The following is a 26,712-nucleotide window of genomic DNA, read 5'->3' as shown; positions in this document are numbered from 1 at the left end:
ACTGTAAAAAAAATATTTGCCGTCCTGGTAAGCTTTTGCTTTAATATTTAAAATTTATTTCAAAATAAATGATCTCTTGAAAACTTTAACGTAAAATGTTATTTCACGTTGAAGGTACGGGATCCTTGTCATCTTTTAAGTTTAAGTTCAAAATGTTTCTCTGAAACAAAGAACTGAGTTAGTGCAATCGTTTTCTAAGCATTTGTGCGCGTTCAGTTCGGCGTGGATGCTGATTGAGGATTCTTTACTCCTTGTTTCTCTGCAGTCGCTGTGCACAGCTCAGAATGTGAACTGTAGGGATCTAGAAGGACGGCACTCCACTCCTCTCCACTTCGCTGCCGGCTACAACAGAGTGTCAGTGGTGGAGTACCTGCTGCACCACGGGGCCGACGTGCACGCTAAGGATAAAGGGTGTGTGAAAATAAGAGAAACATTCGACTCATTACTTTTTTTTTTTCATACATAGTTTTAGCAAAGCAAGTTTTATTTTTGACTCTGCACCCCACCGACAGCGGCCTGGTTCCTCTTCACAACGCCTGTTCCTACGGTCACTACGAGGTGGCCGAGCTGCTCGTCCGGCACGGCGCCTCGGTTAACGTCGCCGACTTGTGGAAGTTCACGCCGCTTCACGAAGCTGCAGCAAAGGGGAAATATGAGATCTGCAAGCTGCTGTTAAAGGTTGGGCTCAAAAAAAATCCTTGTCCGTCAAATACAATTCAGATCTTTTAACAATCGCATGCAAACCTGTGTCTTTGGAAACTAAATCAAAGTGACTTTGAAGCACAAGCACGCTTACTGAAATTCAACAACATCTCCTGCCTTATATTGATAAAGCAATCAATTATTCATTGTTCAGCATTAGTGGAATGTTTGCCAGCGAAATCACTAAATAAGTCATTTTCTTGACCGGACTGAAGACCAATTAAATCAGACTAAAAGTAACTCTAATTGGAATAACTGCTTCCTTTTTCCCTGACACGTCCACACAAGTCGACACGGCGAGAGTCTAGTGAGAGCTGCTGTCAAAGCTGTGAATTAAACTACCACTCTTAATCACATCTGATGATGTTTTATTCTGCTTATTAAAAATCAAGTTGCACGTTAAGACTGTTTTCTGGTTGAACTACTGAAATGCTCTCTTTGATTTCAAATAAGAGGCAGACATTTACAGGAAAGCCTCAGTCGATCTTGTTGAATTGCTGCTCTTTCACAGTTGTTTTAGGATATTTATTATGCAGAAGCTGCCAAGTCTACATAGTCGTTTAAAAAAATGTAAGTTGGCTTTAAATTCACCAGTCCCAGGTCTTAAATTTGGTTTGTCACCAGTTGCTAATATAGCTTTGGCAGCTAACTAGTTATCACCAGATGGCTGAATGACACCCCAAGCATCCCATATATTTATAGTTTTTTTTCTGTCTTAAATTTTAGCTTAGCTGTTGTTACAAAGGTTATAAAAAGTTTGAAATTTGTCTCGAATTTGAATCTTGAACCTGTAGATAACCCTGATAAAGCATCATGAAATTAGGCGAAACTAAAGATCAATCTGTGTTGTTGGACATGTTTGATGTTTTCTGAAGAACATATGTTTTTGCTGCCAGACTGAATCAAGTAGAGATTTTTTTTTTTTTTATTTTCTACACATTTAAATTTCAGTATTTAAAATTTCATCTTTTCTTTGTCATTTTCTAATGATTTTCCTGCTGTTGTTTTCCTGGACAGGTGATAAATTACTTTGTCAGAATGAAATCAGAAAGTAGGGAATAAAACTCCCACTAGACTTTAGGATCCAAACGGGTTTAAAACCAGCAGTGGGGTAGTGGACAGTTCCAGGACACTGGTGGACACCCAGTGGAGCGGTCCCACAACATCCAGTCCTAATGAGGACATTTTAAATTGTCCATTGAAGTGACAAGTAGAAACTGTAACCCGTGAGGACGCTGAGCAATGAGAGTGTCTGCTTTGCCTTCTTCCCATGCGGTTTCTGCTTCACTTAGCGTCTCGTATTACCATTTCTCCATCTCACCGACTCCTTGAGGACCGTCCAAGGTCTTCATCTTACTCATCAAATGTCATCCTCTTATTCTTATTGGCATCAGGGCTCTGGCATTTGAACTGGCTTTGTGTTTCTTTCTGACGATGAATAATTTTGGAGCATTTTCCAACTTTTGTTAGCTGAATGTGTTTTTTGTTTTTTTTTGTAATTTCCCCACCATTAGCACGGCGCAGATCCCACCAAAAAGAACCGAGACGGGAACACGCCCCTGGACCTGGTGAAGGACGGCGACACGGACATCCAGGACCTGCTGCGGGGAGATGCTGCGCTGCTGGACGCCGCCAAGAAAGGCTGCCTGGCTCGGGTGCAGAAGCTGTGCAGCCCGGACAACATCAACTGTCGGGACACGCAGGGTCGCAACTCGACGCCGCTGCACCTGGCAGGTAGTGTGTTCTCAAACGCACAAGCACACACACACGTATCCCCGTTAGTGGGTGAAAATACAATGTTCCAGTCGAATGAGCATCACATAGGTTTCCAATGCACCGTAGATCAGAAAGACCCGTTAAAGTCCTGAAATATTCAGATTTCATCTTGTCGGTAAAATCAGGTTATAAATGATATATGAAGATACATGGAACATTATTGCCTTTTGAAAAGATGGATTGGAAAATAATAAGTATAAAATTAAGCATTTTGTGTGTGTGTTTATATATATATATATATATATATACTTCACAATGATAGTTCTCCAAACTGTCAATATTATCAAAGCTACTCATGCACATTAATTTCAGAAATGTTTACATAAATCAGGGATATTCACTATGGAACAGCTTTTATAAATATTCATCAGGCAGACTGCAGTGCTGAACAAGGCATGCAGTTGCAGTCAGAAGTTTAGATAAACTTCAGATTTAAAATTATTTCTGTGTTTTTGGAGTTTTTAATGAGTTCATGATATTTTTTGGTGGTGTGATGTTGCTTATGTAAAATACGTTGGCAGTGAATTTTAAGAACTGGAAACACAGATTTCAGTAAATTCTGCTGTTTATAGTCCTGCAAGGTGAAATTATTTACAGGCATGCACGCGCGCACGCACGCACGCACACACACAATATTAGTGTAGAAATATAATTTTAACAGGCTTTTTCTATTTAAAATGACTTCAAGGTGTGTTTGAAATCTTTTTCCTGTTGGAACACCCAGTTCATCTCCAAGTTTCAAACATATTGTTGTTGAAATTCAACAATACTGTCCACTTACTGCAGTGTATCAATAGCAGCCTAACGATATTATAAAATTACTGCAACGTCTTGGAAAGTCTGCCGTCTCCATAAATGATTAATGTAGACACCTTTTTTATATACAAACACAATGCAGTCAAATTGCTTTAAAGTTATTATTTTGTCTTTTAATGATGTATTTTTAAGGATTTTGACATTAGTTATTACACTTTGTGCGATGCTCCATCATTACAGGCAGCAAAATAGTTCCTTCTGCTGCCAGAAGGCAGTCTTGAATTTAAAATCCTCACGTCGATTCCTAAAAACAGGCTTTTCGTCACCGAGCCCAAAAAGCTCATTTGCTGCTTCGTCTGAATGTAGAAGATTTCTGCAGAAGGTGTTTGGTTTGTCCAGTGAAGCTTCGACATCCAACCAAATGGAAACATCTAAAAAGGGCCGAGAACGCTGCAGCATGTAGATGGAAATGTAGGTCACCTCGTCTTAGACTGCAGCCAAGAATGTGTTTCCTTTAACGTGTCAGAAAGTGAAAGTAAGTATGTTTTTGGTGCCAATCGCTCCCTCAGTCTCCTCCAGTTTGTCTGTCAAAGCCGCCCTTTGTTTTCTGGCGCTGCGTCTTGCCAACAGCGAGGAAGTAAACACAACCACGCAACTGCAGCCTTCAGGATGGAGTCGTTCTACCGGCCAGCAGGCTCAGTTATGCAATTGCATCTAGATCAGAGTTTTACCAAATTTGACACTAAATGTCTTTTGTGGTGCTATAAATTTTCTAGCAGCGAAAATGAAGCTAAAAGTGGAGTCTTTACCTGTTTGTCTGAAAGCTGATGTTCTTTTAGTTCCTGCTTGCTGATATCATTCGGACACAGCTGGTTGAGGGCATCTTGTACAATTTTTATCTCAAATATCAGCTATAAATGTAAGTATTTATTTAAAAATTGTGCTCCATTTAACCAAATGTTTAAAGATTTACATTTTTGTTGTGCTTACAAATAAGGCGAGGCGACCTCAAATAGTCTCACCAGCCAGAAATAATGTTATTTTGGCCCCGAGGCTCAACAAGCCTCATTGTTATTTATATATTCAGCATCTGTAATCATCGTGTCATCAGTTAGAGCGATAACAAATCTGTTTGTTCTACCAAAGACACCTCTCAGACTCCAACAGGCACAAGCAGCGGCTTAATGAGATTCATACCTAAGTGAACATCCGTCTGTGCAAACCAGAGAAGGCTTTCGTTTCTTATAATAGAAATTATAGACGTATAAAATCAGAAAGGGTTTGTTTGGCCTTTAACTGGCTTTATTGCTCTTTTTGTCAGCATTAAGTGGCTTTTAGCGCCAAACTCTGGCATAACAATCTGTGCTGTAAACAGGTTTGATGCAAACACCGACGAACAGCATGAATAAAAAATGAACAAAAGAAAAAACACTTTTGAAAACTAAACTGCGTTTTTTCTTTCCACATTTTTATTTTTTTCTTGTTTTTACTTCTATAGAGCTTCTCTCGAAATGAGCATCCAATTTAATTGCTTGGTTGAGTTTTTTTTTTTTTTTTTAGAAGAAGAAATTGTCTTAGGAAAACGTTTCCAAAGTTTATGACCCAGAGTGTTTAAGGTCCTTCAAAACCTTTTTTTTCTCTCTAGTTTTTAAGATTTCCATCAAATTGTATTTTCTGTCAACATATGAGATTTTAACTGTTTGATAACCTCAGTTTACCTTACACTTAGTATTGTTCAGAATTATTCCTAACCCTGGCAAATTCAGGTTTTAGACCTAAAGACTTGGAATACATCACCAGAAGAAAAAATGATCAAAATATCACCTGAATCATGCAAAAAGCTGATCGGCAATTTTAAGGGTTTTAATGTTGTAATTCTAACAGGGATTATAGTGTCAATTGTTAAGAAGAATATAAATAAATGTAGACATGTTGATTTATTTTTTTGTTTTTTTACTTTTAAAATCCACGTGATATGCTTCCCCCGACTTCATTCTGACCTTTACGAGTTTTTTTATTTTTTATTTTCGCTCAGGAATAACTTCCACAGCGTAGCAGAGCATCAGATCAGACTAACTAGTTGGTCAAGCTGAAAATCAGACCAATTCTCTGTCTGAGCATTCGGTGCATCCATAGTTTCTGCAATCAATCATTCATACATTCAGCAGATCTTAAAACACCGACACACTTTCTGCCTCAATGCGCTTTCCTGTAAAGGAAAACAAAACAAAAAAAAACATTAAATGTTCTGTTGCTTTTTCAGTTCACACAGATTTGATCCAGCTTCCTCGCCTCTAACGTCACAGTGTTGCTTCTTCTCTCTTGTCTGCTGTTTGCTGATTTCCAGCCGGCTACAACAACCTGGAGGTGGCCGAGTATCTGCTGGAGCACGGAGCCGACGTGAACGCTCAGGACAAAGGAGGGTTGATTCCTCTGCACAACGCGGCTTCGTACGGGGTGAGACTCAACGAGACGCTTCACGTAGCGTTTCTGTGAGATCAGGGATAAAAGTTATCGACACGTTCTCCCTGATCCTTCTACAAACTACGCTAATCAGTTCATCTGTTTGAGCTGCTCAAACCCAAAGGAGAAAATTAGCATCATGAACTTTGACCTGTGACTTAAGACTTGGTAACAAATTAGCTTTATCCGTTGTGAAAATTGCTTTGCTGCTGTAAACCTTAAGGGTAAATCAACTTTATTTTACTGGAGTCCTTGGAAAAGCAACAAAGTTTTTAATTGAAGTATGTTCATCGGGTTGAATTATAAGCAAAAATCTGGTGTGTAAGTTTTCTCCCTTGTCACAACTATTCACTAAATTTTTTGGTCTTTAACATAAAATGGTGTAATGTGATAAATATAGTAACGAATTTGGTTATTTCTTCTTTAATTGTCCCCTGAATGAATCAGTGCTATTATGTGTAGATCCTCTAGAAAAGATGCGTGATTTAGTCTTTTTTTTTCCCCTTCATCTGGATTCCCACGAGGTTTTGGAGCGGAACAGTTCTCCTATTTAGTCAGCACGGCGCTACTAAAAAACTTATGAAGCACATGTTTGCATGAAAGCTTTATGAGCTCTGCGTAGTAGAACACAAACGTAAACCCACTAGGGCATCCCCCCCACTGTTCCTCACAAACACGTTACAGTGCGTTTGATGCAGAGGAAGGAAATCGAGGACAAACAACAGAGGGAAGCCACATAGTAAAACAAGAATCCTGACCATTTTTCCTTTTTGTTATTTTTTTTGTTCGGCATAACATCAGACGTCACAGTTACCAGACGACTCTGATCCTTTCTTTGTTTTCCATCTGTCTCGCTCCCCTCTCTCTTTTCGTCCCTCTTCCGGTTCTCCGTCCAGCACGTGGACATCGCCGCCCTGCTCATCAAGTACAACACGTGTGTGAACGCCACCGACAAGTGGGCTTTCACGCCCCTCCATGAAGCGGCGCAGAAAGGCCGCACCCAGCTCTGCGCCCTGCTGCTGGCCCACGGAGCCGACCCCACCATGAAGAACCAGGAGGGACAGACGCCGCTGGATCTCGCCACGGTAACGGCAGGCCGTCCAAACGTCTCCTGTGTGAAAATGTATCCGTCTCCAAGTGATTACAGCTCACTATTTTTACCAGCGGAGCACCAGGAGAAGAGCGCGTAAGAGTAAGGATTGTACTTTTTCCACTAATGAGGCTCCCTACCTTGACTCCATGTTTGATTTGAGGAGCTGCAGCTCGTCTCGGACAGAAAACTTTTGCTGCTGACATCCGTGGGTGTGAAGTGTTCCCTAATTACAGCACTTCGTAAAAAACATGCATAGCCCTTTAACTTTTTTTTTTTTTTTTTGCATTTGTTTTCCACAAACAGCAATATGTTTTATTGGGATTTTACGACAACCTGCGGCTCCTGAGCCACGTGTGGCTCTTTGGGTGCCTCTGCTGTGGCTCTTACATCATCTTTAGGAGTTTTTCTGTAAATTCTTGTTCAACAACAGACTTTTAGAAGTAACTAGCTCCAAACTAAGCTACCTAGCTTTCTTTATTTTCCATATTTATAGAAAAATAGTTGTCATTCTGGTAATGGAGGATTGCATTTTGGTCTAAAATCTTAGCTTAATTTTTTTTCATAAAGCATTTTATGTAGTACATATTTAGAAAACTGATTTTTGGCACTCTAGTCGAGCTTTATTTTGTAGCACCAGGGACAAAAGTGGCATTTGAATGGAAAAAGTTGCTGACCTCTGAGCTAGATCTATAAAATGTAGATATGACGCAAAAGAAGGTCATTGATACAGGTTTGTTAACAGTTTTTTTTATTTAAAAGTCTGAAAGTGGTGGTTTAGATTTGTTTCTATCTGAATTAATCGGTCCTCTGTGATATCTTCAAAGCTTATTCACATTGTTTTATGATTCATCTCTGCTTTAAAGTTCTCGTTGTCCCTGACCTGCGTAATGGGGCCCAATACAAATATCGGATTCCTCTTTGAATAATTTTCCTCCTGAGCTACTTTGGGTTAATCTGTTCCACGAAACACCAATAAAATACATAGAAACCTACAGTTTAAACATGAACTCAGGTTTTTTTAAACAACTGCATCTAGTTTATCTGACTTGCATAAAAGTCAAAGATGGAATCTGTGTCTTTATAAGTTTCCAAGTCCTCACACTTTTCCTTTCTTGCCGCTGCAGGCGGATGACATTAGAGCGCTGCTGATTGACGCCATGCCACCAGACGCCCTGCCGAGCTGTTTGAAACCGCAGGCCACTGTGGTGAGTTCCCATCAGCGGTGTTTAAGCGAAGGCTTCTGAAAGCAGGCGGTTAGATCTCAGCATGTGCAGCCGTCTTTAGGAGGCAAACTTTGAGCTAAAGCACAAAAAAAAAAAAGAAAAACGAAAAAGAAGAGTCAGCGCCAGCGTAATATCTGAAAGGATTTCAGACTTGAGCTTGAACTCTACAGACAGTTTAGTCGGGAGCAAAAGATGTAAACTAAAAACTAATCGGACGTGTGAAACGCGCAGAAGCGGGAGAGATGAAAGCAGCGGAGCCGTCAGTCAAACTGGCAGCTCGGCAGCAGGACATGAAAGCTGCACAAACTCCAGCCGGAGCGTCAAACTACTTGGTGCATGCGAAGTTTCTCTGTCAATTTCAACTTCCAGCTTCGGCGAAAACAACCGAATCTCCACTTTTCTCACGCAGGTGAGCGCAGGAGTGGTGAGTTCAGGCGCAGCCGGCGGCGTGGTCATCTCGCCGTCTCCGTCTCCGTCCTGCCTGTCGGCGGCCAGCAGCATCGACAACCTGACCGCGCCCCTCGGCGACATCGCCGCAGCGGGGGCGACGGGCGTCGCGGACGGAGCTTCGGGGTCCGACAGGAAGGAGGGCGAATGTACGCCAGCGGTTTCAGTTTCAAAAGTCTCAGTTGTGTTGATTTACTTATTTGACCAACAGATGTTTATTTAAGAATTAAATGGACTAAATGTGAACACATGTGGCGTCCAAACCTTTTGCCAAAAGTCCAAAATCATCTTGATTCTGTTTAATATAAAAAAATATAAAAAATTATTAATTATGACTTTTTTTCTATTTTAATCAACTCAGTAATAAACTAAACATGTAGTAAATCTGTAAATCAATGCAGATTGAAATCATGTAAATGGGTCAGGCTTATTTTTTGGGTCAAAATCCTGTAAAAGTTGCTGGAAAGGTCGTCTTCTCTTCTTCTCCCTTGTTGTTGTGTGTAAATGCTGTTTTCCGCTGTTTTCACATGAGCAGCAGCCTCTGGTGAACCTACTGACGTGTCTGTCTGTGCAGCTCTGCTCGACATGACCATCAACCAGTTCCTGAAGAGTCTGGGACTGGAACACCTGCGGGACATCTTCCAGAGAGAGCAGGTACCCTGGGAAACATCCTCATCCAACTCATTCACTTCTCCAACTTCATTTGTTTTGCTTCCATTTTACATTGCTCATATTTGTTGTTAATTACAGGGACTGACTCTTTCCTCTGGGATTAAAAGGAAAAAAAAAACATTTTAAATCCCACAAACCTGAAGACAGTGGTTATCTTGTAACTTTTTATTCTGGGGCTATAAACATTTTAATGAGTCTTCTGCATTTATTATTTACTACGGTTTGTTTTTGTGGGCACGCATCTGCAAACCTCGTGGCATTCCCATCTGCCTCATCTGTAATTTGTTTTTAGTCCTAATTAGAAGATTCTAGATAGGAGAGACGGGAAGGAGACAGATGGAGAAAAACGAACAGGAGGAGAGGAAGACGACCGTTTTTCCACAGGAAGAAAAGACCGGGCCGAGCGCCAGAGTAGATTCCCCACGAACGTCGTTCAGGAAGAGCTGATTTACTCCCGTTATCAGCGAGGAGCCGTATCTCCCATCTGATCTCCGCGGACAAATTTGCGGAGCAGGAAGGAAAAAAAGTCCGCCGTAATTTATTTGCATACCAATTCTGTGCTTACCGCCAACCGTTCGGTGACCTTTTCATCCTCCCTCCTTCCCTTTTCATGAATATTTGTCAGCCCTATTTCCTCCGATATGTCACGGATCTCTCTGGCTGTCATTATTAATGAGTGCTGCTTTTTTACGATCGGTTTAAAATGACGCGCACGCATGTGTTTGTCAAACGTACAGCCACCGTGGGTGTGGCGGGTCCATCACAGTGTGTTATTTCCCACTTTGCGTTCTCTCGGTAGCATAAATCTGACGAGGCGTGTCGTTTGTCTCCGGGCAGATTTCGCTGGATGTTCTGGCAGACATGGGCCATGAGGAGCTGAAGGAGATCGGCATAAACGCTTACGGCCACAGACACAAACTCATTAAGGGCATCGAGCGGCTGCTGGGCGGCCAGCAGGGTCAGGAAAATACACCAACACACACACATTGCTTAATTACTGCTTATATAAGCTCATGTTCCTGGTAAATGTTGGAACAGTGACAGATTGCAGCATCATCTGAATCTTAAAGTGTCAGTTTATGTTTGATAAAGTTTTTTATGGTTTGCTGTGTTTGAAGCCTTAAAGGTCAAATTAATTTTTCAACAAATTTTATTCCCAGTGTGGGGAAAAAATGACAAAAAAAATAAAATTGGAGAAATCCACACAACTTTGCCCTCACTTTAGCTTTTTTAGCTCTTAAGCTAAAAGATGAAGCATTTGAGTCTTAAGAGTGCAACAGAATCCTTTATGTAATCTCTAATTCTATGCTCAGATTTTTTTTTTCCATTTGCCCCATTTGAGTTCTAACTTGTGTTTTCTAAACGGTGCGTTCAGGTGGAAACCCGTACCTGACGTTCCACTGCTCCAGCCAGGGCACGGTGCTGATCGACCTGGCGCCGGACGACAAGGAGTTCCAATCTGTGGAAGAGGAAGTAAGCACGTCCTCACATCTCACTTCACCACCCGCCTGCCTGTTTTGATTTCAGGTATGAATATGCGTTTAGCTTATACCTCGGAAAACACTCGAGCGAGTAGACGAGACGCATAAAAAACAAAACGGCGTCGCAGCCGATCAGAGTATCAGTGACTGAATTACTCCGGCAACGGAGAAGAAGTGATTGAAGGAGACAGCAGATGTCTGTGTAAACGGGCCTAAATTAATGAGAAGTGACAGATGTTAACTGGAATTTCACAGGTAATTTTCCACGTAAAATGACTCGACTCTAGTTTGTGATTCTCTCATTACGGCTCCGTTTCCATCCTCACTTTCCTTACTTTTGTAAGTCTGCGCAGCACAGTTCTCGCATTCCTGCTGAGGCTTCACCTCTGCAGCTGAAATGCCTCTTAATTTCCCTCGAGTCCCATCCAGGTATTTGGTTTAATGAGTTACTGCTCCACATCCGCCGTAAATATATGGATTCTGTAGCAGCTGAGATGGCAGATAAGCAGCACGTTTCCCGCCTGCTTTGTTCTTGGTTTTTAATGCGCCGCCGCTTGTTGATGTCGCCCTCAGCTGCAGAGCACCATCAGAGAGCACCGCGACGGAGGCAACGCAGGCGGAGTCTTCAGCCGGTACAACATCATTAAGGTGCAGACTGGAAAGCGCGCTCACACTCAGCCTGCACTCGCACATAAAGTGCCATCACTTTTTTTTTTTTACCGGTTTACTGTTTAAAGCTTAAGATTTACTCAGATTTTTAAACTTCTGCACAAACTTTCTGCCAACTTTCCCCGCTAACTTTCTTCCTCTCTGCAGATTCAGAAGGTTGTGAACAAGAAGCTGCGTGAGAGATACGCACACCGACAGAAGGAAATCGCCGATGAGAATCACAACCACCACAATGAGCGAATGCTGTTTCATGGTAAAAAAAAAAAAAAAAAAAAAAAATGAAAATAATTATGTATTTAATTAAAAATCTATTTAAGTTATGTGGTAACATTTTGTATTAATAGAAAACATATTAATGCTTTATAAAAACAATTTAATTTAAATATTATCACATAGCATTTTATGGCTACATTTAAGTTTTCCAATAAAAAAAAAATCTAAATAAATTTAGGTGTATTTAGATCTTTGACATAAATGTCAATTGTTTGGTCAAAATTGACAGTTATGTGCAAATGTTTGGATTTCCTTGTGGCTCAATTATTTGTTTATATTTAAGTGAAGTAAATTTAACAATGCCAGTTTTTGGCCATGTTTTTTTTTTTTTTGGTACGAGTGATTTTTACTCTACACTACAGTAAAGTGAAGGTAGGAAATGGTTACTATACACTTCAAGGTTCTAAAATATAATTAGTTTTTTCTGATTTGATCCACAACCGTAAAACAAGTTCAACCTCAAAATTTGTTGCAAGCTACAAACTTCTCACTATTTGAGGGGAAAAAGCAACAAAACGAGGCAGAATTTTCCCACCCATGTTGGAGATTCCCGGGAGTTTGTAGTGACTTTCTCCTGTTTGACAGATACAAAACGCAGTTTGGCCAAGGTTCAGCCATTCGTGCTCTGGAAGATTAACTTTGTACGCCGACGTTTTCTTTCTTCCAGCTTGACTGGAAGCTTGAGCGGATCTCGCTTATCACCCTTCCCCTTTCGACCACACGGCTTACTGGGGACGGCGCCCTCAGGACCGCGGCGCAGTGCAGTTCCTTTAAGGCGGCGCGCTGCAGAGCTTGAAATCCCAGAAAATAATCTGGCTTCTCTGATGCCTGAAATGGCCTGTCTGGCTCCAGTCGTCTTAGATCCTTCTCAGATTGTATATTTCCCAGGAAAAACAGCCCCTGATGCGCCGCGTCTTTCATACTTCGTGAATCAGAGGGCGATCCTTCACGTCATTTACCGAGGCAGTCAGAGCAACTTGTGTTGAAGCTTCTGACTAAAGCAGAAAATGACATTTAAACAGATTTGCTGTGGAAAATAAAAAAAATAAATAAAAAAAATGTCCATGAGGAGATAAATCGAGAGGATGTACCGGTTCAACAATGAGTTTCTCACTTCCCCAGGTTCCCCCTTCATCAACGCGATCATCCACAAGGGTTTTGACGAGCGACACGCCTACATCGGCGGCATGTTCGGGGCGGGGATCTACTTTGCAGAGAACTCCTCTAAAAGCAACCAGTACGTCTACGGGATCGGTGGAGGGACGGGGTGTCCCACTCACAAAGACCGCTCCTGCTACGTGTGTCACAGGTCAGCCACTCCTCTGGACTTCAACTTTTAATTAGTGAGCTGAAGACTGAAGCACACTGGATGGGGAATATGTTTTTTCCTTCTGCAGACAGATGCTGTTCTGCCGGGTGACTCTCGGCAAGTCGTTCCTCCAGTTCAGCGCCATGAAGATGGCGCACGCCCCCCCGGGTCACCACTCGGTCATAGGGCGACCCAGCGTCAACGGGCTGGCGTACGCAGAGTACGTCATCTACAGAGGGGAGCAGGTCAGGGATTCAGATTAAATACTTTTTGTTGGACTTTCAGCTGTTATATTGTTTGTACTAGTAATGTAATTCACAATTATGTTAGTAATCAATTATTCCGTTTCGTTTAACCATTTAAGCTTTTCTACGTAGTATCAGTAATGCATTAAGAGACGTAAATGAACAAATTCTTCATCTCCTTTTTTAACTATGAGCACAAACATTTTAGTGCTTAAAATGTTTTCATTAATTTTCACTTCTACATCTGGAACAGATTCGGTTTGTGCTGAAATAACGCAGCTAAGATCCACATTCATGTTTCTGTGTTCTTCAGGCTTACCCAGAGTACTTGATCACCTATCAGATTATGAAGCCAGAGACTCTGGCTGCGCCCGCTGCCACTGCTGAGCAGAAGTCCTAAAGGACCGTCACAGCTGGAACTGAAGATGACCAGAACAATTTCCTTAACGGACCGTAAGCGAAGGAGGGGGGGAAAAAAACAGTCCACACCTCTGACGTGAAGTCTCTGGAGCCGAGTCCGAGGGGGTTGATGTGAAATAATCCCTCGAAAGATGCTGAAATATGCTAAAAGAGCAGACTGAGTCGGGCTTAACCTGTAAGTTCAGTCCAAAGTCAGCAGACGGCAGAAATCCATTCTTATTTAGTGTGATGATATGGAGGAGACGCAGGTTGTTCAGCCGTTTAGAGGCTCAGTCACAAAAGCCACAGACTCTTTGCTGTTTTGGTACCTGTGTGCCGCTCGTCCGTTCTGTCCTCACATCTTAATGGTTTGTTTTGACAGCCGGTCCCTCTTTTGCTGCTTTGAATCATTCACAATGAGAAATTTAGCAACGGTCACGCCGAGAGAAAAGAAATTCTGAGCGTTTAATCTAACATTTCCACCCTGTGGGGCTGAACAAGACAGAAGAAGACAGCGTGAAATGAGTCTAAACAGAAATAACGAGCACTGTAGACAAATTACACCCCGGAGGCGAAAAAACCAAAGGCTAATGGGACGCAGTCGGACCACAATCCAACGCTGCAGACGTTCCGCTGCACTCTGTTAAAGGGACCAGCTTCGCTTTGCAGCCAGTTTTGGGATAAATCAGCTCATTTACAGAGCAGCCGGAAAACATTGAACCCAAAAATATGGACGCTAATAACAAAAATAATAACAATACACACAGTACTTTTGCAAAAGTATCCAGAGCCGCTGAGCTTTTTTTGCAATTCCACATTATAACCACAACCCTCAATGTATTTAATTGGGATTTTATTTTATAGACCAACAGGAAGTAGTACGTTATTTTAAAGTGGAAGGGTACGTTACTCGGTCTGTCTGTTCTCTGATGTTCCCCAATAAACATTCAAGGCCTTCATGCACAGCTCTCTCCACATGAAGAGAGTTGCTTGCATTTGATTTTATTTTGAAGCATCAGGGTAAAGAGGGCTAAATGCAAATGAATGCCACACTTTTCAGATTTCTATTTGTGGAAAACCTTTAAAACTTAGAAGTTTTCGAGGACAGAAAATGTTGATTATTCTTCCGTCTGCCAAACTGTTATCCGCTATTACACAGTTGGAGTGTCACGGAAATCTCTTTTGAAATTCATTGGAATTTGTAGCTGTACGATTTGTGGTGTAAGAAAGTTCGACTGGTTTGAAGACTTTTGCTGCGTACTGTGTGTTCTTATTGTGTTACTGCTCAATTTCTGGTCTTAATTTGAGAGAACATGAGATTTTTGAGGTGTTTAGTAAATCTCTCCTCTCTGCTCTTAGAATCACCTAAAATAGTTCCAACTTTATCAATAAGAATGTTTAAAATCGTAAAAAAAAAATACACTTACTGCTGCCTTTCCAGACCATAACTAATATTTGCACACAAGCACCTACACACAGTTTTATTTGGCACAAATTAAAGACACTACTGTGAAGGATTGGTTAAAAAAAAACAAAAAAAAACTTCACTTTTTAAGCTTTCAGTGCAATCACTTTAACATTCGCAATTCATTTCAGTGTAAACCACTCTGACATCCTAAATGTGCATCTTCCACCAGTAAGTGTTTAAACTGCAGTAGCGACTTAAACCAGCTCCAAGTTTAATCACTACAAATGCTCAAATTTGCTGTAAAATGCCAGAAACACCCAAAACCCAGAGGTGACATTTCAATTAAGTGTAATCCTTTCTTGAATGGATCTTAACTTTTTAAAAGAAAAAAGTTTAAGATCGAGATGAAGAAACTGAATGTACCGGATTTAAAGATGGAAGATAAAAGGTGCCTCTCCTCAGTTACTCATTTAAATTCACATGTAAAGCTAGTTTTTTTTTATTATTATTATTATTATTATTATTATTATTATTATTATTATTATTATTATTCTGTATCACGTATTGTCTCCGAGATGTTTGAAAAGGTGTGTTTGTTTACATGAACCTGCTGCCTTCTCGTCCCTTTCCTCTCTGGCTGTTATCTGTTGCCGCCCCCCGGTGGCCGAACAGTGTAACTGCCCGCTTGTGCTAACGAGCGAAAGGGTACGCTTTTATTTTCAGTTGTACAATTCAGGAGGGCATTACTGTAAAGCTGTGGGGTGGTGGGTTAGTTGTAAATAGTGACGTTTTCTCGCTGTATTTCACTGAGCCATTCAGATCACAGACTGAACAGATTGCTGGTGTTTGTTTATGCCACAAGTTCTCAATAACGTGAAGCAGAGGCCGACGCAGAGAGAGTTTTCCAGCGTTTTTTACCAGGTGTAGACAATACATACTGCTTATTTTTATTTTCTGACCATATTCTACTGTTGATCGTTGGCTGTTTTCTAATAATGACACTTTACATTAGATGGGACCACATTAAGGCAATTGTAAAGTTAAACCAGACTATGTTTATTCCTGCACAGTTTAGAAAAAAAAACAACATAATTTGACTTCAGCATTTTCCAGCTGTGGAAAAAACACAGATTTTATTTTCTATACCATTGGCCCTCCCTTTCATCCTCCCTGTGTTATGTTCTTCCTTTATCTTTTTCCACTTTTTAATTTTCAAGGTTTCATATGAAGAGCCTGGCACAATTTTTTTTTTTTTTAATAAAAAAAAGTCTGGAATTCCAACATGATGCTGGTCCTGATTTGTGATTGCTGGTTTCACATATTTTTTTGTTAAAAAAAAATAACTGAAAAGTTTCTTTGCTCCAATAGGATTTCATTCATGTTTATACTATTTGTGTGTGTATGTTTTATTCTTTTATTTTATTTTATCTTATTTTATTTTATTTTTTTAGAAAGTAAAGTTCTCACTTCGTTATTTGCCATTCCAACTCTTTGGGAAAATCAGACGGTTTTCCTTTACGACATAAATCCAGTGAGCAGTGAGACGATGTGACAAAATAAAAATTCAGTTCATTACGGAAAATACCAGAACGTTAATCAACCTGTGGACAGAATAAATTACCGCAGGAGAAAATGGGGAAAAACTGATAAGCATGAAATTAGGTTGGCATGGAAATGTCCATCTGATGAACGCTGCTCACATTAAGAGAAGAAGAAGGCTGTGTAAACAAATCTTTTGTGTACCGCCATGATGTCGGTCTAAAATTTAATTAGTTTTTGGTTCATACAGAATTTTTAATGACATTATTAAGATGAGCATTGTTTCATTAAAAATTGCTAAAACTCCAGATGGGCCTTTTAATGGATGATTTGTCTGTTTTTATGCCTAATTCCTGTTCAGTTTAAATGGTCTGTCTCTTGCTGATTTTGTCTCTGTCAGCCATGTTTTTGTGTATATACTGGAGGGACTGTGTGTGTGTGTGTGTGTGCGTGTGTGTGTGTGTGTGTGTGTGTGTGTGTGTGTTTGTGTGTGTGTGTGTGTGTGTGTTTGTGTTTGTGAAATAAATCTGTGTTCACTTTCTGGCTGCCCAAAGCATCAGATGAAATGACGCGTTTCCTTATCCGTTATGTCCGACCTGCTGTTGTACAAATGGTTGTACAGATCTAACGTGAAACACAAAAACTCCTGTACAGAAGAAAATCCTTAATAAAAAATAATTTTAACTTTATTTCACAGTGGAGGTTTCTCTCTTCTTTTTTTATTACACCTTTTTTATACACAAAACAGTTGATAATTAAGGAAAAACATTTGTTGGAACTACAGCTGTACCTAATAAAGTGGCAGGTTAGAGTATATAATTAGATGAGTCAAGATTTTAGTCTTGAAAATAATCTTTAGGAAAATGTTTGCAATATAAATACGTTGAATTTAACATGATTTAAGCTGTGATCAAAACTTTTAGACAAGTTGCAACATTTAACCTAACAGCATCATGAAAAGCTTTTTGTTCCTTTGCCATCTTATAACAGGCTGAAGTTATTACAGTTACATGTTCTTGCCAGTGGGTGGCGCTGCTAACTAACAATTACTCCACAATCATTCAGGTCTCAAAAATAATGGCTAATATTACCAGTTTTTCAAAGGGAATCATTTTTCATGTTAAAATGTTTTCCTTTTATCATTTGCTTTTTTTATTTATTTTCTTATCGATAAGCCATTTCAGACTTAAGACTTCTAATAGTTGTGGAAAGTGATATAAATCTGTACCTTATTGTCTCTGTTAAAATATCACAATTTTAATCCAAAATGAAATGACTGGAAGTTATGTAAGTAGCAAGAAAAATATGTGTAAATAAATCAGCTGGTATAGTTATCGTTTGTTTGCCTGAATGCTTATATGACTGATAAACTATTTGCTGCATTTATATCACTTTTAAATGCCATCATTTAGTGATGCCAAAATAAAAAAAAATGGAATAAAACAAAACATTCACTTTCAAGTTATGTAAGAACATTATTTATTCAACAGTAGATCTCCAGTAATAAATAAATGCACAGGTCATTCATTCCACAATGAAACTGAGGGGAAACATGTTTCCATTTGAAGGGTCGATATTGCCATGGTGAACCGGAGAGAGAGATGCAGATGGGACTGAACACAGAGAGGCATATTAAGACGTACAGATACAAACTACACACATCTGTACAAAGTATTGCATTTTTCATCCACTGGCCCCCTTTTTTTGTCCATCTCTCAGTACAAAGATCGACTCGGTCCGGAATCACCAACGATGTGCAAATCAACCAATAAAATTACAAATACAGTATTGCATCACTTCAAAGTGCTACACAGAGAGAAAGAGGTGCTGACGATCTTTAAAAAAAAAAAGTGTAGAAACCTTAAACGTGTGTGTGAGTCTGTATGGGCGTTCAGCTTTGAGTCTAGTATAAAAATGAACTTTTTTGCCTTTATTGGTCTAACACAGTGTTCATCTTAGCCTGAAACTTTAGTAATGCAGGAGTGCCCACAAATTGTGATGTAATGATGTATATATTTTTTTGTGCTTGACTGGTTTTGAAGTACAACAGTCAATTCCTGATTGTGTTTTTCTATGTATATAAAAGTGCTCGTTTGGGTGATTTAATACCATTAATAACCAATAATTACTAATTTACTATGTTGATGAGAAATAGGCATGGATACCAATTTTAAAGGATGACAAAGATACAATTTAAAAACTTGTAAAATAGTTTCCATATAATTCCTAGGGGTTAAAGTATTTATTGAGAGATGCCAATAAAAAAGGGAAAGAGTAGTGACGCACCAGTGTCCATCCCCAACCTGTTTCTGTTCACTTCCTGTGAAGATTTGCAAGAAAGCTAAACTCCTCTGTTTTGAAGGAACACCACCCATAATTTATTAAGAATCAAAAGCTTATATTTTATAAAGATAAATTGTCTTATGGTCTCTTTCTGTGCTTTGTGCCATTAAACTTGTGTAAGAATTGTACCACTTGTTTAGCGAAGATGAATTGAAATTTAAAGCAACATGCTAGCTGGGCCTATTTGGGAGCAGGCTAGCACGCTTTTAGTAGGCTAGCTGTTATTTTGCTGTTGAAATTAGACTTTAAAACTAAACTAAGCATTTTTACAAACATCAAAAGTTTAAATCCTGAAGTTTACTCCAACTTTATCTTTAAAACAACATTTAGTAAATCCACACAAATTAGCTTGTTGACTCTAGCTCTGGTTCTTGGTTAGCTAGTTTGCAAGTGAATTAATTTGTTTAATCATCTATGAGGTCTAATAAAAGTAGTACGAAAAACAAGAAAATTGTGCAGGTGTTTATTCTGGATATTTACTTGCACTTTAACACTATTTTAATTTTTTTTATTTTTTTTGGGATAGTCTACCACAAAACCTTGACTGTGAGAATTTCCTACCGGCCCATGCCTATTGAGGATTCTCAGGGGTCTGCCAAACATCCATCAGTCTACTGTCTTGCAGTTACAAAACAGAAAATAAATGCCAAAAAAAGAACAACTTACTGGGGGATACCTTAATGAACAAGGCACAAACATCTTAATGGACCATCCACTGACACCGATGCTTATTTTTGCTTTTTATCTGAAAAAATCTTTTTCAAGGCACCAAGCAGGAGCCACTTTGTTCTTCATGTCAAATCACTGTAAAGAGATAAAACATCGCTGAGAAGAAGTGAAACCCAGTTTGTTTTAACTAAAAAAAAAAAAATGAATAGTTTACCACACACGTTTAAAAGGAATGGTACTTAAACAGACTGTCTTCCAGGGAGTTTAATCTAAAAAGAGAAACCCAACTTTTCTGCAAAATATCCCCAAAATCTTTTCACTCTTCCCATCAGAAAACACCTCCTATTTCCAGAAGTTTCGGCCCTTTTTGCCTAAAAATATTTATATACGATGCAGAAGGGCTTTTCTGTGGTGTCAGGGGTTTCCCAGTCCATTTACAAGGGGCCCCAGTCTTTTTATTTGGCATCTAGTTCTATTTATTTTTAACATCCTCAGTGAGAAGACGAAGAGCAGAGAAGAAAAAAAAAAGAGGGAGGGGGGACAAGTCTGACATGAGAGGCAGAGATGAGAGGATGAGGAGGAGGGAGGAAGCATAAAGGGATGAAAAGGGAGATGAGAGGAGAGGAAGAGGACGTGTGAAGGGCAGGAAGCTCCGGTCGGATCCCCGGCAGAACACCTGTCACTGAAGAGGCTCCTGCTTTCTGTCACCCTCGCTTTTTTCCCCTCCCTCTTTCCTTCTCCATCCATCTCCTTTGTCCGGCGACAGGAGGGACACCCGAGGAGGAAAGAGGGAGTGCTTAAAATTCCCCCCTTCCTTCCTGTGTCCATCTCCTCTCCTAAAGACCTCGTCTCCATAGAAACAAGCTATCTTCATACTGAGCTTATTCAGTCGGCAGGCATGAACGTGTGCGTGGGAGAGAGGGGAAGATAGGTTCGCTGCTGCTCAGGCCTCACCGTGTTAGGTTTCTGTGTGTGTGTGTGTCAGTGTGTCTCTGTGCATGTTGGAAGAAAAGTGTGTCCGCGTTAATGTCAGTCCAACACTCCGTGTGAATGACGAACAAGTCCAGAAAAGACATTTCGTTTTTGGTCAACTGGAATAAATCTCTCGTGAAAACTGACTGAGTGTTGGCTGGTTTGTGAAATTAAAAAAGACGAAGAAGAAGAAAAAAAAAGGTCCTTTTCAGGCACCGTGACGCTTCTCGCCTCCGTGTCGTGGAAGTACGGACACACTGCAGAGGTCAGTGACACCGAGAGCTCCTCCAGCCCAGTCCGCTCTCGCTTTGAGTCAGGATATGGGGGTAACGCTGTCCATTAGCAGCCGGGTGAGGTCGTGATGGGGCTGTGGTGCAGGTAGGCCGGGTTCACCACCGACACCGGGAAGTTGAAGATGAACGGAGACGTGGGCGTGACGGCCGTCGAGCTGTTGGCCACCGTGGACTTGGGTCCGAGCAACGGGCTCGCCGTGGCCGCGGCTTCGGCGGCGCAGGATGTGGCGAGGACCTGGGACTCGAACTGCAGCAGCTGGCCCATGAAGCTGAAGTTGGGCGAGATGATGCTGCGGCGGCGGCGCACGAACTCGAAGGCTTCGTCCAGACGCACCCGCTTCCTCTTCATCAGGTACGCCAGGCAGATGGTGGCNTGTATTTAGATCTTTGACATAAATGTCAATTGTTTGGTCAAAATTGACAGTTATGTGCAAATGTTTGGATTTCCTTGTGGCTCAATTATTTGTTTATATTTAAGTGAGGTAAATTTAACAATGCCAGATTTTGGCCAGTTTTTTTTTTTTTTTTTGTACGAGTGATTTTTACTCTACACTACAGTAAAGTGAAGGTAGGAAATGGTTACTATACACTTCAAGGTTCTAAAATATAATTAGTTTTTTCTGATTTGATCCACAACCGTAAAACAAGTTCAACCTCAAAATTTGTTGCAAGCTACAAACTTCTCACTATTTGAGGGGAAAAAGAAACAAAACGAGGCAGAATTTTCCCACCCATGTTGGAGATTCCCGGGAGTTTGTAGTGACTTTCTCCTGTTTGACAGATACAAAACGCAGTTTGGCCAAGGTTCAGCCATTCGTGCTCTGGAAGATTAACTTTGTACGCCGACGTTTTCTTTCTTCCAGCTTGACTGGAAGCTTGAGCGGATCTCGCTTATCACCCTTCCCCTTTCGACCACACGGCTTACTGGGGACGGCGCCCTCAGGGCCGTGGCGCAGTGCAGTTCCTTTAAGGCGGCGCGCTGCAGAGCTTGAAATCCCAGAAAATAATCTGGCTTCTCTGATGCCTGAAATGGCCTGTCTGGCTCCAGTCATCTTAGATCCTTCTCAGATTGTATATTTCCCAGGAAAAACACCCCCTGATGCGCCGCGTCTTTCATACTTCGTGAATCAGAGGGCGATCCTTCACGTCATTTACCGAGGCAGTCAGAGCAACTTGTGTTGAAGCTTCTGACTAAAGCAGAAAATGACATTTAAACAGATTTGCTGTGGAAAATAAAAAAAATAAATAAAAAAAATGTCCATGAGGAGATAAATCGAGAGGATGTACCGGTTCAACAATGAGTTTCTCACTTCCCCAGGTTCCCCCTTCATCAACGCGATCATCCACAAGGGTTTTGACGAGCGACACGCCTACATCGGCGGCATGTTCGGGGCGGGGATCTACTTTGCAGAGAACTCCTCTAAAAGCAACCAGTACGTCTACGGGATCGGTGGAGGGACGGGGTGTCCCACTCACAAAGACCGCTCCTGCTACGTGTGTCACAGGTCAGCCACTCCTCTGGACTTCAACTTTTAATTAGTGAGCTGAAGACTGAAGCACACTGGATGGGGAATATGTTTTTTCCTTCTGCAGACAGATGCTGTTCTGCCGGGTGACTCTCGGCAAGTCGTTCCTCCAGTTCAGCGCCATGAAGATGGCGCACGCCCCCCCGGGTCACCACTCGGTCATAGGGCGACCCAGCGTCAACGGGCTGGCGTACGCAGAGTACGTCATCTACAGAGGGGAGCAGGTCAGTGCACAAACTGTCAGGTTTTTTAAAAAATTCAAAACTGAAAAGGGATTCAGATTAAATACTTTTTGTTGGACTTTCAGCTGTTATATTGTTTGTACTAGTAATGTAATTCACAATTATGTTAGTAATCAATTATTCCGTTTCGTTTAACCATTTAAGCTTTTCTACGTAGTATCAGTAATGCATTAAGAGACGTAAATGAACAAATACTTCATCTCCTTTTTTAACTATGACACAAACATTTTAGTGCTTAAAATGTTTTCATTAATTTTCACTTCTACATCTGGAACAGATTCGGTTTGTGCTGAAATAACGCAGCTAAGATCCACATTCATGTTTCTGTGTTCTTCAGGCTTACCCAGAGTACTTGATCACCTATCAGATTATGAAGCCAGAGAGTCTGGCTGCGCCCGCTGCCACTGCTGAGCAGAAGTCCTAAAGGACCGTCACAGCTAGAACTGAAGATGACCAGAACAATTTCCTTAACGGACCGTAAGCGAAGGAGGGGGGGGGGGAAACAGTCCACACCTCTGACGTGAAGTCTCTGGAGCCGAGTCCGAGGGTGTTGATGTGAAATAATCCCTCGAAAGATGCTGAAATATGCTAAAAGAGCAGACTGTAACCTGTAAGTTCAGTCCAAAGTCAGCAGACGGCAGAAATCCATTCTTATTTAGTGTGATGATATGGAGGAGACGCAGGTTGTTCAGCCGTTTAGAGGCTCAGTCACAAAAGCCACAGACTCTTTGCTGTTTTGGTACCTGTGTGCTGCTCGTCCGTTCTGTCCTCACATCTTAATGGTTTGTTTTGACAGCCGGTCCCTCTTTTGCTGCTTTGAATCATTCACAATGAGAAATTTAGCAGCGGTCACGCCGAGAGAAAAGAAATTCTGAGCGTTTAATCTAACATTTCCACCCTGTGGGGCTGAACAAGACAGAAGAAGACAGCGTGAAATGAGTCTAAACAGAAATAACAAGAGCACTGTAGACAAATTACACCCCGGAGGCGAAAAAACCAAAGGCTAATGGGACGCAGTCGGACCACAATCCAACGCTGCAGACGTTCCGCTGCACTCTGTTAAAGGGACCAGCTTCGCTTTGCAGCCAGTTTTGGGATAAATCAGCTCATTTACAGAGCAGCCGGAAAACATTGAACCCAAAAATATGGACGCTAATAACAAAAATAATAACAATACACACAGTACTTTTGCAAAAGTATCCAGAACCACTGAGCTTTTTTTGCAATTCCACATTATAACCACAACCCTCAATGTATTTAATTGGGATTTTATTTTATAGACCAACAGGAAGTAGTACGTTATTTTAAAGTGGAAGGGTACGTTACTCGGTCTGTCTGTTCTCTGATGTTCCCCAATAAACATTCAAGGCCTTCATGCACAGCTCTCTCCACATGAAGAGAGTTGCTTGCATTTGATTTTATTTTGAAGCATCAGGGTAAAGAGGGCTAAATGCAAATGAATGCCACACTTTTCAGATTTCTATTTGTGGAAAACCTTTAAAACTTAGAAGTTTTCGAGGACAGAAAATGTTGATTATTCTTCCGTCTGCCAAACTGTTATCCGCTATTACACAGTTGGAGTGTCACGGAAATCTCTTTTGAAATTCATTGGAATTTGTAGCTGTACGATTTGTGATGCAAGAAAATTCGACTGGTTTGAAGACTTTTGCTGCGTACTGTGTGTTCTTATTGTGTTACTGCTCAATTTCTGGTCTTAATTTGAGAGAACATGAGATTTTTGAGGTGTTTAGTAAATCTCTCCTCTCTGCTCTTAGAATCACCTAAAATAGTTCCAACTTTATCAATAAGAATGTTTAGAATCGTAAAAATAAAAATACACTTACTGCTGCCTTTCCAGACCATAACTAATATTTGCACACAAGCACCTACACACAGTTTTATTTGGCACAAATTAAAGACACTACTGAGAAGGACTGATTTAAAAAAAAAAAAAACTTCACTTTTTAAGCTTTCAGTGCAATCACTTTAACATTCGCAATTCATTTCAGTGTAAACCACTCCGACATCCTAAATCTGCATCTTCCACCAGTAAGTGTTTAAACTGCAGTAGCGACTTAAACCAGCTCCAAGTTTAGTCACTACAAATGCTCAAATTTGCTGTAAAATGCCAGAAACACCCAAAACCCAGAGGTGACATTTCAATTAAGTGTAATCCTTTCTTGAATGGATCTTAACTTTTTAAAAGAAAAAAGTTTAAGATCGAGATGAAGAAACTGAATGTACCGGATTTAAAGATGGAAGATAAAAGGTGCCTCTCCTCAGTTACTCATTTAAATTCACATGTAAAGCAAGTTTTGTATTATTATTATTATTATTATTATTATTATTATTATTCTGTATCACGTATTGTCTCCGAGATGTTTGAAAAGGTGTGTTTGTTTACATGAACCTGCTGCCTTCTCGTCCCTTTCCTCTCTGGCTGTTATCTGTTGCCGCCCCCCGGTGGCCGAACAGTGTAACTGCCCGCTTGTGCTAACGAGCGAAAGGGTACGCTTTTATTTTCAGTTGTACAATTCAGGAGGGCATTACTGTAAAGTTGTGGGGTGGTGGGTTAGTTGTAAATAGTGACGTTTTCTCGCTGTATTTCACTGAGCCATTCAGATCACAGACTGAACAGATCGCCGGTGTTTGTTTATGCCACAAGTTCTCAATAACGTGAAGCAGAGAGAGTTTTCCAGCGTTTTTTACCAGGTGTAGACAATACATACTGCTTATTTTTATTTTCTGACCATATTCTACTGTTGATCGTTGGCTGTTTTCTAATAATGACACTTTACATTAGGTGGGACCACATTAAGGCAATTGTAAAGCTAAACCAGACTCTGATTATTCCTGCACAGTTTAGAAAGAAAAAAAAAACATAATTTGACTTCAGCATTTTCCAGCTGTGGAAAAAACACAGATTTTATTTTCTATACCATTGGCCCTCCCTTTCATCCAACCTGTGTTATGTTCTTCCTTTATCTTTGTCCACTTTTTATTTTTCAAGGTTTCATATGAAGAGCCTGCCACAATTTTTTTTAAATAAAAAAAAGTCTGGAATTCCAACATGATGCTGGTCCTGATTTGTGATTGCTGGTTTCACATATTTTTTTGTTAAAAAAAAATAACTGAAAAGTTTCTTTGCTCCAATAGGATTTCATTCATGTTTATACTATTTGTGTGTGTATGTTTTATTCTTTTATTTTATTTTATCTTATTTTATTTTATTTTTTTAGAAAGTAAAGTTCTCACTTCGTTATTTGCCATTCCAACTCTTGGGGAAAATCAGACGGTTTTCCTTTACGACATAAATCCAGTGAGCAGTGAGACGATGTGACAAAATAAGAATTCAGTTCATTACGGAAAATACCAGAACGTTAATCAACCTGTGGACAGAATAAATTACCGCAGGAGAAAATGGGGAAAAACTGATAAGCATGAAATTAGGTTGGCATGGAAATGTCCATCTGATGAACGCTGCTCACATTAAGAGAAGAAGAAGGCTGTGTAAACAAATCTTTTGTGTACCGCCATGATGTCGGTCTAAAATTTAATTAGTTTTTGGTTCATACAGAATTTTTAATGACATTATTAAGATGAGCATTGTTTCATTAAAAATTGGTAAAACTCCAGATGGGCCTTTTAATGGATGATTTGTCTGTTTTTATGCCTAATTCCTGTTCAGTTTAAATGGTCTGTCTCTTGCTGATTTTGTCTCTGTCAGCCATGTTTTTGTGTATATACTGGAGGGACTGTGTGTGTGTGTGTGTGTGCGTGTGTGTGTGTGTGTGTGTGTGTGTGTGTGTGTTTGTGTGTGTGTGTGTGTGTGTGTTTGTGTTTGTGAAATAAATCTGTGTTCACTTTCTGGCTGCCCAAAGCATCAGATGAAATGACGCGTTTCCTTATCCGTTATGTCCGACCTGCTGTTGTACAAATGGTTGTACAGATCTAACGTGAAACACAAAAACTCCTGTACAGAAGAAAATCCTTAATAAAAAATAATTTTAACTTTATTTCACAGTGGAGGTTTCTCTCTTCTTTTTTTTTTTTCTTTTTTTTATACACAAAGCAGTTGATAATTAAGGAAAAACATTTGTTGGAACTACAGCTGTACCTAATAAAGTGGCAGGTTAGAGTATATAATTAGATGAGTCAAGATTTTAGTCTTGAAAATAATCTTTAGGAAAATGTTTGCAATATAAATACGTT

General features: G+C 40.3%; 2 protein-coding genes across 3 annotated transcripts in view; both read left to right on the top strand.

The window, feature by feature from the left end:
• LOC103145739 (tankyrase-1) overlaps positions 1-13,578 on the top strand; it is a 72,125-nt gene extending 58,547 nt beyond the window's left edge. For both annotated transcript variants that reach the window (XM_007563304.2, XM_007563306.2), the window contains 15 exons: positions 266-411; positions 513-678; positions 2,217-2,436; positions 5,582-5,691; positions 6,594-6,782; positions 7,915-7,995; positions 8,423-8,609; positions 9,035-9,114; positions 9,970-10,090; positions 10,508-10,605; positions 11,187-11,261; positions 11,430-11,535; positions 12,678-12,864; positions 12,953-13,109; positions 13,423-13,578. In XM_007563304.2, coding sequence (XP_007563366.1) covers positions 266-411; positions 513-678; positions 2,217-2,436; positions 5,582-5,691; positions 6,594-6,782; positions 7,915-7,995; positions 8,423-8,609; positions 9,035-9,114; positions 9,970-10,090; positions 10,508-10,605; positions 11,187-11,261; positions 11,430-11,535; positions 12,678-12,864; positions 12,953-13,109; positions 13,423-13,509 — 2,010 coding nt within the window. In that variant the 3' untranslated portion in view covers positions 13,510-13,578. The remainder of the gene's footprint in view (positions 1-265; positions 412-512; positions 679-2,216; positions 2,437-5,581; positions 5,692-6,593; positions 6,783-7,914; positions 7,996-8,422; positions 8,610-9,034; positions 9,115-9,969; positions 10,091-10,507; positions 10,606-11,186; positions 11,262-11,429; positions 11,536-12,677; positions 12,865-12,952; positions 13,110-13,422) is intronic.
• Positions 13,579-21,134: 7,556 nt separating this feature from the next.
• Positions 21,135-22,997, top strand: LOC103145740 (tankyrase-1-like). Its single transcript, XM_007563307.2, has 3 exons — positions 21,135-22,237; positions 22,326-22,482; positions 22,838-22,997. Exons 1-3 carry the CDS (start codon positions 22,014-22,016, stop codon positions 22,922-22,924), a joined length of 468 nt encoding a protein of 155 aa, XP_007563369.1. The 5' UTR covers positions 21,135-22,013; the 3' UTR covers positions 22,925-22,997.
• Positions 22,998-26,712: the final 3,715 nt, after the last annotated feature.

The sequence above is a fragment of the Poecilia formosa genome, unplaced genomic scaffold, assembly GCF_000485575.1.
Source record: "Poecilia formosa unplaced genomic scaffold, Poecilia_formosa-5.1.2 Scaffold146, whole genome shotgun sequence".
In the NCBI taxonomy this organism is placed as follows: domain Eukaryota; kingdom Metazoa; phylum Chordata; class Actinopteri; order Cyprinodontiformes; family Poeciliidae; genus Poecilia; species Poecilia formosa.
The sequence above is the reverse complement of the archived record's forward strand: the minus strand, read 5'-3'. Positions and strand labels throughout refer to the sequence as shown.